This window comes from Thermobia domestica, chromosome 11, assembly GCF_964235325.1.
Source record: "Thermobia domestica chromosome 11, izTheDome1.hap1.1, whole genome shotgun sequence".
Lineage (NCBI taxonomy): Eukaryota > Metazoa > Arthropoda > Insecta > Zygentoma > Lepismatidae > Thermobia > Thermobia domestica.
The window spans coordinates 215,808,295-215,820,641 of NC_137464.1; the positions used below are offsets into that span (position 1 = coordinate 215,808,295).

At 35.4% G+C, this 12,347-nt stretch overlaps 1 protein-coding gene across 1 annotated transcript in view; it reads left to right on the forward strand.

Annotated features, from left to right (window-relative positions):
* Positions 1-10,782, forward strand: part of eIF3b (eukaryotic translation initiation factor 3 subunit b) — a 58,535-nt gene extending 47,753 nt beyond the window's left edge. Inside the window, exons 12-14 of the mRNA XM_081731620.1 lie at positions 3,806-4,009; positions 7,278-7,386; positions 10,234-10,782. Of these exons, the coding sequence (XP_081587746.1) occupies positions 3,806-4,009; positions 7,278-7,386; positions 10,234-10,331 (411 nt within the window). The 3' untranslated portion in view covers positions 10,332-10,782. The remainder of the gene's footprint in view (positions 1-3,805; positions 4,010-7,277; positions 7,387-10,233) is intronic.
* The last annotated feature ends 1,565 nt before the right edge of the window (positions 10,783-12,347 follow it).

Genomic DNA, 12,347 nt, shown 5'->3' on the forward strand with positions numbered 1-12,347 from the left:
ATTGATGCAAGTTTAGGCAGGGCAAGTTTGATGACTGAAAATCGTCAAAGATCGATGATCATTGACAGTTGAAAGGAAGGCGTGATGGCTTTTTCTTCGTCAAGTTTAGTAGAAGTGATTGGTGGAGAAAGTGACTGCAGATTGATATGCGGCAGGTGACCACCTCTGAGGAGTCGCCCAAACAGCAACAGGCAAGACTTCGTGGAATCCTGTTTCATCATGACAACGCCAGCCCACACTCAGATGCGTGGGAGAGTTGAGTTCCTAAGTGAGAAAAAGTGCAATATTGGACGTGCCCCACGTGAATATAGGGCGGACCATTTATCATGATGCCCTTTGTAACTTTTAAACTAATAGATTAAAAAGGTGCTCAATTTCGTGTCATGCGAATATCGAGTTGGAAACATTATTTGACACAGTCTGCGATACCAGCAGATTAACAATTTTTTTTCTTTCTTTTCAAAATGGCACTACGTCAAGTTGTTACATATTTCAGATCTACATGTTAAACTAAACTTTATAATACCACACTAATACAGTACAGTACAATCCCGAGAACTCGGCCTAATGTGGACCGAAAGGTGGCCGAGTTTGTGAAAATGCCAGGTTATTGGGAATGGAGATAAAAAAGAATGTTTCCTCAGAAAATACAGTACTGTACTTGTATGTATTGAGAATACAACAAAGAATAAACTGTCTAATTACCCGTAAATAAAGGAAAAGTAAGTACTTTATGAAGGCATAGAGCATTTACTATACATGAAAATTGAAGTTAATGAATACACACTGTACAGTAATTTATTTGATAAGACAGTCCTCAGAAAAACACTTTATGAAGGCATAAAACTATCTATAATGAAAATAGCACACTCACGCGGGCAGTGACTTTGAACAGGTCTGCATGCGTTGTTTTTTTTTTTTTTCGCCCTGCCAGGGTGTAGCAGAGTTATCCGGACTGCCGAGTTTCAGGGACTCTACTGTATTACAAACTAAGAACGCTAAACTATCATAAGTATCGAAAAACAACTAAATTTTGGAGGTTTCTAATACAGTAATAACGCGAGTGAGACATATAGGACAATGCACATCTAAGGTATTTTTGTGTCAAATACTATGGTAAATATAACAAATGTCTAATAAATAGTTGACTAGGAATGGTTAAATACTTAAATAAATAATCGAATAGGAATTGAAAGTTTGACTTTTTCGGAATACATTATTTGGAGATAGTGCTTAGATAAATATTACAATCACGTAGACAGTTTTTAATAAATGTGGAGATTATGATGCCATTTACAGCAATCTGATATCCCAAACTGTTCTGGAGATAGGAAAAAACATTCATAAAGATTTTTATACTCTCCATATCACCATGTTCAAATAATTAAAACTGATGAAATTAATAATCAACTTTGTTACTTTCATTTGCTTAACTTGGTGCACACAGTTCCAAATGTGTTACTGCACTATTGCACAACAGTATGTGAGTTAAATCTTTTTTACTTTTTGGAGGGGGCGGAAGGGTAACCATTTAAACCCATATAAACGCAAAGTCAAACAAACGGAGTTTCATAATTAATTATTATTTCAAAATAGTTTTTAGTGTCCTATGGTTTGAATTTTACAGAAGACCCATTTCAATAAGGTAGCATCCTGCATATAATAATAAATATGTTTATATAATCATAATAAGTATTTTTTCCCATTAACCTTTCACTTTCCGAAACTGAGAAGCTTCTATGTACCACAGTCATCAGCTATCCTTTTTGTCCTCATGTACGATTTTTATATTTTGATACTTTCCATCAACTTTAGCCTCTTCGCTATCTCCCTCTCTTTCGTGGCAATGTACCCTCTCGCATGTCTCATGATGCAGTTACATCTAAAATTCTCATTTTCTCCCCCACTATTTGTAACACTTTTTCATTTGTTTTCCTTTCGACCCAGCTAATTCTCTTCATTCTCCACGCTCACCTTTCGAAGGCTTCGTCTTTTGTCATCGCTTTTGCGTAATGCCCATGTTTCTACCCCATACAGTACAATACTTCGTACGAAGCATTTTATGAGTATTTTTCTAATTTATTCAAGCTTCCTCCTAAATACTTCTGTAGCCATTCCTATCCTTTCATTATTTCACGTTCGCATTTCGTCAGTACTAATAAAACTATCCAGGTATCAAAACTAGTCATCCATTTTCTCCCCTGCTAAGCGTGTATGATGAGTTACTAATGTTTCCATATTCTGAAAGAAGACATTTATGTAAAATTTCGTTTTCCCTGAAAAAGTCAAGGGCCTCCTTTAGAACAACTTGCTTGCTTTGTGTCACCGTAACTAATAATTAAACTGAGGGAAGCAATGTTTAAACGGATTATTGACCTGAATTCTTCTTCACAAAAAGTTATTGTTTAGGGAAGAAAGAAAAAGAAATCTTCGGATTCATCGACTTCAAGTTTGAGATCTATTTTGGAAAATCTCTGCTAGCTGCTGTTGTACTCTAGCTAAATAACATCTTCAGAATTGTTGGATCTGGCGTCCTGAAAACTGTCCTTGAAAAGGTCCAGAGACATAGATGTCGGGTAGTGCAAAATCAGGGCTGTAAGACAAATGAAGCACTACGGGCGACTCCACATTGGCAATTCCAGTATGGAATGAATGAATGGCACGTTTTCTTTTCACGACGGCCTCGGTGGTAATAAACGTTTAAGCAAACAATCAATGAAAATAACGCTTGTGTTAAAAAAAAATGTTGAAATCAGTTTACGCGTTTTGTTTTTGTTGTACCCTTTTGAGGATGTTTAGAATCACTGAAACACTATATCATCGGTTAAGCTTTACTGACTTGAGTTATGCAGGTACCTCGTAAATACCTACGTCTCATTCTTAGTGCCCGCATTTGTAAAGAACGCCTGTTCTTAAGCTTCAAATGCATTCATGAACTCTTGGAATAACTGAACCAGTCCTCGATTGTTAACTGCGTAGACAGTGTCTTAGCAAATCCAAATTAAAAAAAAAAAAAAAGTTTATGGTGTATCCCAATAAAAAATCACATGTGCGAAACCAAATGACTGTGTTGTGAATTGTGATGCGTCTGTCTTCTTGAATCCGTCATCAGCTTGACATTTTCATCGGCGACTAATCTTGACGAACGACACTTATAGACTTGTCTGCAATCTCAATTTCTTCTCTTTGAAACTTCTGCCATAACACTTGGTAATGACCACCGAAGCAGATCTGTAAATATTGCGCAGCCAAATGTGAATATTTTAAAGTTCTCAACACTTTTCTATTAGAAATGGACACTTCGTTGTTTAAACTTCACAGTCATGGTTCACGAGAGCATACGTAAGTAGTGTAAAGGAATCATAGTAAACGTTGTCATTCTAATTGACCAGGATTGCAAACATGGAGACCTTTTTAATTGCTCGTCGCATTAAGTTTTAAAATTAGCCATTTACTTCTAAATGGTGATACGTCCATTTATTCCTATTATGTTGGTAACATGAAAGTATGATCTTTCTGAAACGAACAGATCTTGACCATAAATATTAACAGTGAAAAATAAAACAAGATAATTTCGACATTGAAATGATTTTGTGGTTGTATTTGTTCTGAAAATACTTTCCAAATATTCATGACGAAAACTTGCTGAGTTTCTTGCTTTTTTTAAAAATGGTATAATTCCACACATTTCTGTGATTCCTTGAAAATGTTTGATACGTACACCGATTTCTATATTGTATGCAACTAAATATAGCAGATAATTCCCTTCAGAATACTATACTTTGTTTTTATTTTGTCTTTGAAGGTTGACACTGGATATTGGCTGTGGTCCTTCCAGGGAAAGCTTCTGAAGCGTTTTAATGTTGACAGTTTTTGTCAGTTATTGTGGAGACCTCGTCCACCCACACTCCTTACTCAAAAGCAGGTGAAAGAAATTAGGAAGAATTTGAAGAAATACAGTGCTCAATTTGAAAGCAAGGATCGTATGAGACTGACAAAGGCATCTAAGGTGTGTATTCCATTTGACAAATTTCTTGTTTCTGAACTGATGTAACTCCTGTTAATGGTAACCAGTCATTTGAATTTTTTTTGTCAGCATTTCGTTTGTTAACTGATGCTATTTAGGACTACTTCTGGTATTATTTCTTCCTTCGCTGTGTAGTTAAGTAATGGGTTCTAGTCTCGGCTAACCCATCTTCCAGATTTTTCTTCCGGTCATCAGTGTTCTATTGTTTGTACCCAATTATATCTTAACTAATTTAAATAATAGTTATTATGTGATTGAACTAAAATAGTTATTATATGATTCTTTATTTTCTTTAAATATACGGCGGCAGAAAGAATTGCTGGGAGATGTATAATATACTAGCTGAAGTTCTCGTTCTTCGCCCAGTTGGAAAACAGTTGAAGTATGCGTACAGAGAACTCTTGTTTCTGGGTGCGAGCGGTCCCGGGTTCGATTCCCGGTGGGGGCGCTCGGTTGAAAAAGTGTAAAAAGTTTTTTCAGGCCAGCCATCCTGAATGAGGTTTTCCTGGGTTTTCCTCATTCACACCAGGCAAATGCCGGGATGGTACCTAACTTATATTTCCTAGGCCGCTTCCTTCCTTCCCTTTCCCCGGATAGTGTGATCACCAAGGGACGTCATCTCTCAAACGTGACGGGCTAAATGGCCTTAGATGCCGAAAGCCCAGAAATCTAAAATTCTAATTCTAATCTTGTTTCTGGTTAGGTGAATCCGTTAACGCAAGTTCGAATTTGTTGTTTTACTGAGGTTCAGAAACTGACCTCTCCTCTTCAAATTCCGTGAAGTTGCAGCCGTGTAAATGAATGAGTTTCTGATTGGGGAAGTCCCCTCGTATATACCAATGGTTCATGTTTTACGCAGCTCAACGAAGCCAAACCTTAGGGTCGGTAGCCTATAACCATTCTGAGACTGGTATGAAGACATCGTTGAAAGCTTCATAGAAATCGGTCCATTAATTTTGAAGGTAAGAGAATTCATGGTAAAACCACTTAGTGATGCTCTTTGAGAAGGGAGGGAAGATCGTGGTGAATGTTCTTTAGCTCAGACAAAGCACTGAAAACCACTAATACTTGAAACATGGTGCTGACATAGTTTTCAAGCTTTGGTGGTACTAAAACCTGTTCTTTCATAAAAAATACTGTTCGTAAATTAACACAAGCGTGCAGAGAGAAATCACAGGTAGTTGAATTCTGTATTATTTAAGTTCTTAATTTTATATACACAGTGATACCTTGCAATACGAACTTAATCTGTTCCTAGGTCTCACGAGCTCGAATTTTCAATATGATTTTAACAGTAAATATTCTGAATTTTACGATAAAATACTAACAAATAATAATACTTGAATGAAAATGAACTTCTTAGGGCCCATGGTGAATACATTAAGCCGTTATTTTATAAAAGTAACACGAAACAAGTATGAAAGTATAAAATTAGCAGCGAAAATCAGATGAGTTGCCTTCACTGCAGCTTCTGACAGCGAACTGAACGATAAAGCGAATGGATGGATCAAGAGCAGGGAAGACATACGCACGGTGAAAATTGACTCGAATTTTTCGTTCGTATTCCAAATTTGGATTACGAAGGCAGTACTTTATTAAATTCTTTGATTTACAATAATAATGCGTGTAAGGTTTCTTGATGCTTGCACACCTTGGCTTCATTATTTGTAAACTATGCAAATCAAACTCTATACCTACTCAGGGCGTCTCGTGTTTCAAGTGGCCAGCTTGTTTGGCACAGGAGATTGGTGTTTGTTTATAGGTGGAGCTCATGTGAACTCCAGAACATCACTAACCAACTAACCATGGCCACCTCATTAATCTAGAACAGTACTTCTGTGCGTGATTTCATAGTAATATCTATTGAATAATTGTGTCTTACTTGCTTTAGTCAATACGACAAGATCAGGTTTCAGTGCTCTGCTTAGGGACTATTTTCATATACAATAAATTCTAATGCGGTGTTTGCAAGTAAACGTTATCTAGGCGAGTCGAAGTACAATAATAATAGATGTCTCCACATATCCTATAATAAATTGTCAAACAAAGCGCGAAGTTTCGTCCTTAGATTTATTAAGAATACTGTGGCCACTGGTAAACTCTTGTTTATTGTGCGAAAGGTTTCTATTTCAAGTTCGGTCCGCACACGTGAGATTATGTAAATGATTGGCAGTATAGCTTTCTCTCTCTCTCTCTCTCTCTCTCTCTCTCTCTCTATATATATATATATATATATATATATATATATATATATATATATATATATATATATAATCATTCCATCCACAATCGAAATACACTGAAAAATGCGTTCTGTTGGTCATAGTTAGACTTGCAGGTATTTCAAAGGATACTTCACAAGAAAACAAGACTTGGGTATTACTGTACAGGGTTTTATAGATTTAGCAAAGTGAGTGGTTTATTATTTGCAATATTCAAAGCTGAAGAGGACCTAATTGAATACAAGCTGTTTCGAGCAACGGACAGGGGCATATGATAGAGAGATGTAATGTTTCATAAAACAGCAGAAAACATTTTTTCTACCACAGATATCCTTACGTAATCTTCGGATACTGCGTACTCTTGCTCTCAAATTTTCATGTAGAGATATGCAGAAAATGCGTTTGATTCCAATATATAAGTCGTGTTCAGATCTCCTGTGTTTTGTATAGTCCTGTACGGAAATGCATTAAGTATACGCTGTTAAATATATTTTATACACATGTTGATAAGTCACGATTGTAGTAGCTAAATGTTGCAAAGTTCGATAAAGATATTCTACCAATATATATAGTGATTGGCATTGTATTTCAGCGTCTCTTGAAAAATATAACAGTAAGCTAGTACAAACCCGTCGTGTCTAAAGTGCAGGACATAAAACACTATATGTTACTAGCTTTTTGTCTCATTTTAATTTATTTTGAAAATTTCTATCGTAAGCATTTTTCAAATCATAATTGTTGGTTGTTGAGCTACACTTGATTACGCTGTTAGCATACATGCCTCTGGTGTTGGAGACCGGGTTCGATTTCCGCAGGAGTTCATGTGGTTCGGGTTCAACATTAAGCTGTAGGTCCAAGTTTCATATAGCCTTGCTGCTGAAAGGAACGCTAAGCAAAAACAAATCGTTGGATTTATTTATTATGTGCTGCTGTTCCTTCCCCATTCGATTATAATTATAAATTAATAAATATATGTACTGGTTTATACTTGATATTATTTTGATAAATTTGTGATGAATTCTTTGTAGGAATTGGTTGAGAAACGTCGTAAACTAATGGACGATTTTGAGGAGTATCGGAAGAAGAAAATCGAGGTGTGGATGGAGCAGAAAGGAAGAAGATTAGAACTACGAAATAGTAAGTAATCTATCGTTACTAAACCGTGCTCTTGGGTACATAGTTTAAAACTCAGAATCTTACTTTGTATTCCGGACCTCCATTTGTGTTTAAGTTCATTATTCTCACAATATTTCAATCCTCTTGGAATCATCCTCAAGCGCAGACGTGATGCCAGCCGGAATCTGTTTATTGATTACATTATTATAGTGTTAATTATAGGAATCATGGAGTGAATGATCAAACGGGAATATTGTACAAAGATGGTTTCAGATATAAAAAATGAAATGAAATCTTTCAGGTTAATTTCCCACAGGTATGCTCTTTAGGAGGGAGAGGGATGATTAAGGCAAATGAATGGTACTGAAGAATCTGTTGAATGGGAATTAGGGAGGAAACAGGAGTACTTCGAGAAAAGCCACGCACAAATGTTCCACAAATTTTCTTGGCCGGGAACGAACCAGGGATCCCACACACCGGAGATAAACACTCTACAACTGAGCCGCCGTGTCCTCCTCAAACATAAAATTACTCAGTTGAGTTATTCGGCGTTCGAGTGCACTAAAGGTAAGTTACATTTATTTCATTATTTTGCGAGCCCTTAAACAGGTTTAAGCAACAAAACCGATGGTCACTAAGAAGCTACAGAAGTTACGCAACAGTTAAAACTCAGAAGCGGCAGATAGAATTTACAGAAGTGTATCGCAGAACACTTGGTGCTGATTTCTCTATATGTAGGTTCTGAAATGATATAATAATGTAATCAAAAAATAGATTCTGGCTAGCATCACGTCTGCGCTTGAGGGTGAATTCAGAGAGGGTCGAAATATTGTGACGATAACGACTTAAATACGAATGGAAGTTAGTGGTGCAAGTTAAGATTTTGAGTAAGCAATCTAATTATACTTTTTTTAAATTGAAAACAATGAAAAACATTGTTAATGCTTATTGTAAGAGATTATTAACGTACTGCAACGTAGGATGAGGAAGATGTAGTTTTATACTTTTTTGTGTGTGAAACTCATAGAACATTCACAATGCAGTTATCAAAGGACTGTTTATGTGTTTTGGATTATTGCATGTCCTGTAAATAATACACACACACAACTAAAACTCACCAACAGATTATACTAAATGCGTTCTACATAATAATAAAGAATGATCCTTTGGTTTTTAAAAACTATTTCACCAAATATACTACACGTTCAGCACTGAATGATACATCCTAAGAAGTAGGAATTAAACTGATTGTTATTCCTATCGATATAAATATTCGTTGTATCCTCCGTTCATCACACGTTTAATGTGAGAGTCATATGCAACTCATGTACCCGTTAATGGTCATCAAATAGACAATAATGCAATTCCTAACTAAGTTCATGCCATGTTGCAGTGGTGAAGGGATCAGTTATATAATGTTAAAATAACTCCAAAGGAAAATTTCTAAACCATGAGGCGAGGGGTCTTTAGGTGCTTCTGAATACCCTGATTGTAGAACACAAGAAGGTATCTTCTGCTGTCGTAATCATGCAGCAGGGTGGAAAAAATCATGATTTTTTTTTTAATCATTTTTGTTGATTTTTTTTAAAAATCATTTTTGTTGATTTTTTTTAAAAAAATCATTTTTGTTGATTTTTTTTAAAATCATTTTTGTTGATTTTTTTTATTTAAATCAAATCTTTCTCATCGTATAATACAAGTCGCGAACTGAAGAAAAAACATTAGGAATTAGTATTAAATGTTAATTATGCCATTAAGTGAAAGTATTGGGGTTGAATTTTGAATTAATCCCCAGTCGTTAACATATTTCAATCCCAAACAATGTTTCTTAAGCATTAAGGAAAACGTACAGCAACGTTTATTGACATGACACTTTTTTTTCTCAAAAGTTAATGATATTTGACAGGGCATATTTTGGAGAGGGGAATCGGAACATGCTTGTGGCACGAATTACATATAAAATACATAAATGTCGCCTAAAGTTATAAAAATTTAAAAAATAAAAGTCTCGGACACTTTTATTGAATTATCAGGGAACAAACACACGCGCACACAAAAAAATTTTTGTCATAAACGTCGATGGTGATTTTCGAGGTGGAATTGTTAACGATTTAAAATCCCTATGTTACGAAGAGAAGAAAACAGGATTCCTGCGTTACCCGTTAAAAACGGGATTTTTCCTAATCATCCCCTGCATGACACTCATTTTCATACTGTGCTGTACATACATTTGAGTCTCATTGTATTATGATTATTTTCTTCCATAATCGAAATAACAGAAACGGGATTTTACTTATTTTCACTTGAAATTAGCTTATTTCGGAATTTGATTTAAATTAACGATTTTTATTTTGGAAAAATCAAGTGATTTAAATCAATCCACCCTGCCATGCAGACAGTGGCAAGCTGACAAATAGTGAAATTGTTTAGTTTTATGCACCATACGCGAATATGAAAATTTGAAAGATGCATCATTAACACAAATGAGTAGAATAGAATTTTGAATTGTGCCAAGTGTCCTTCATTGAAAAATAAGGAATGGCAGGTAATGTTCATATTTATCTTTGAATAATATTTTTGTTAAACACAAATTAAAATTAACGATTTAATGATAATTGTAGGCTGTATCACAATCATATGTACTTTCGTCCTGGTTAAGGTTTACAAAGAAATCAGTTTTTCTCCATTTTCGCGAAAACTATGCATAAGGTTTTCAAGTAACGTATATCATTTTGTTCAGCTGAGTAAGATGTATAGATTGATGTATGTCTCATCTTTAAGTAGTTTTTCCGTTAAATGTTAATATATCATTGGAAGGAAGTAGATTTTTTATGTGATTAGATAGTAAGAATGTATTCGCTATTTCAGATATCCCGACAGATGAATTGGATTCGGACACCGCCAACGTTGAAGAGGAAGTTGTTGAATTCTTCATCAAAGAGGAGGAATTTATTATTGATGAGTAGTTGCACATTGCACTCTGCCATTTACAACAGCCAATCTTGGAAACCTTGAGGTCTCGTGGATTAAAACCGTCTCCCAGTAAAGATCTTAATAAACGCGGTGGAAAAGAACACTAAAAAAGCGAAACGAAATATACAACTAATCAGGTGCACTTCATTGGGTTTAGGTAACTTTCTTCCTTCTTGCCGGACTATACACTTCTTGGTGGACTTAGGCAAGGGAATTTCACTTGCCCAGGCCAAGTGGAATTTTCTTTGGTCATGCTGTCAATGCCAGCAATGGATTATCATTACATTTTAATTGTATTACGATGTAATATAATTTTGGTAGTAATATTATTTTTTTGTAATCATTTGTGCCTGAATTGTATAAAGTTCGGTATGTACTATGGTAAATACTATCATGTACCATACAGGATACGAAACAGACATAATAAATTTTTTTTAGGTGACACTAATTATCTTTTCATTTAGTTAATACCAAAATCAAAAGTGATACATTATTGTAACTGATGCTTTGTTACTTTTGTTACCAGACAACTCGTGTGAATCAAACAGGGTTTAAGAATGAATCAACATTTTATCATTTTCACATCTGGTTAAGATTAACAGGTTCCCACCTGGAAAATTAGGGAATTTGATTTTTGTCAGGGATTAATAGGAAAATTATTGAAAATTTCTTTCATGTCAAAACAATTATTGAAAAAATTCTTTAATGTAAGAGGAACATAGTAGTCGTTCTCGATAATGAAGGCAACTTTGAAGTAATAGGGTTATTTGAGATTTAGAGATTAATCAACACAACAATATAGAACAATAGGTTACAGATGCATTAAGTTTATCAAGATGTGTTGTGTATGATGTATGGTTAGGTTTTCAACTCAGAAATCAGTTGAGCTACGTCATTTTGAATCCCTTAATGTCTACAGTGTGATGTCTAAGCTGATATATATATAGAGTGAACCTGAAAGATGTGCACAAACTCCGGGAGGTAATTCGTGACATCAAAACTAGTTAAATTTGGCTATGAATATCAGCCAAACTATGAATTAGGCAGTTGTGCAGACATAGTTTGTCCACATCTTTTCTGTTCCGTCCCAATTGTCAGGTTATACTGGCGATTTCAAGTTGGTACCCCTGTCACTTGTACACGACGCGGAATTCGACAACATGCAAAAGGACTTTTTGTCTTCTTTTGATGATATGAATCACCTCCCGAAATATGTGCACATCTTTCTGTTCCGTTCCAATTGTCAGAATTCGATTTTCGATTCCAAGTTGGCACCTCTGCCACTCGAATGTCATGAAACACCTTCTCAAGTTTGTGCACATTATTCAGGTTCACCCTGTATACATTTTTTTAACCGACTTAAGAAAGAAAAAAAATACAAGGTTCTCAATTTGACCCGTTTATTCGTATATATTGTGTATATATTCAAGCATAATTCGTCGACACGGGTGCACAGATTTTATTTTTTTTGTAAGAGGTGTTTTTTGTGGTGGTGCCACATCTCATGAGGATCTAACAGTAATCTTCGGAGTTAGGCCATGAAACATTCCAATGACTGACAGTATTCATACCCTTGTGTATATAAGCACGCATACTTTCGACTGGGTGTATCAATTTTGTTCCCTTACTCTTTGAAAAAGTGTTCTCTCGTTGTGGTTTTCTATAAATTTCATTGGAATGTGATAGTCATTGGAGCTAGACTATGAAACTTCTCAAGGGTAGATAGTGTTAATATTGTAATTAAGACTTCATTCTGTGCATGTTCAGGCATAAGTTCAAAATAGAGTGCTTTTTAAGTTTCAAAGAGTATACTTTCTCGTGGGTTCCGTATAATTTTGAAGTCAGACTGTGAAACTCTTCAACAGCTAATAGTTTTTAATACCATGTGTATGTTGACGTATAATGACGTATATATACAGGGTTCATTATGAAAGTAATGAGCATGACGCTACCCTGACTCAACAATCCACTGCAGCGCGCGCTGCCGGTGCGGAAAAAGTAGTGGGCGG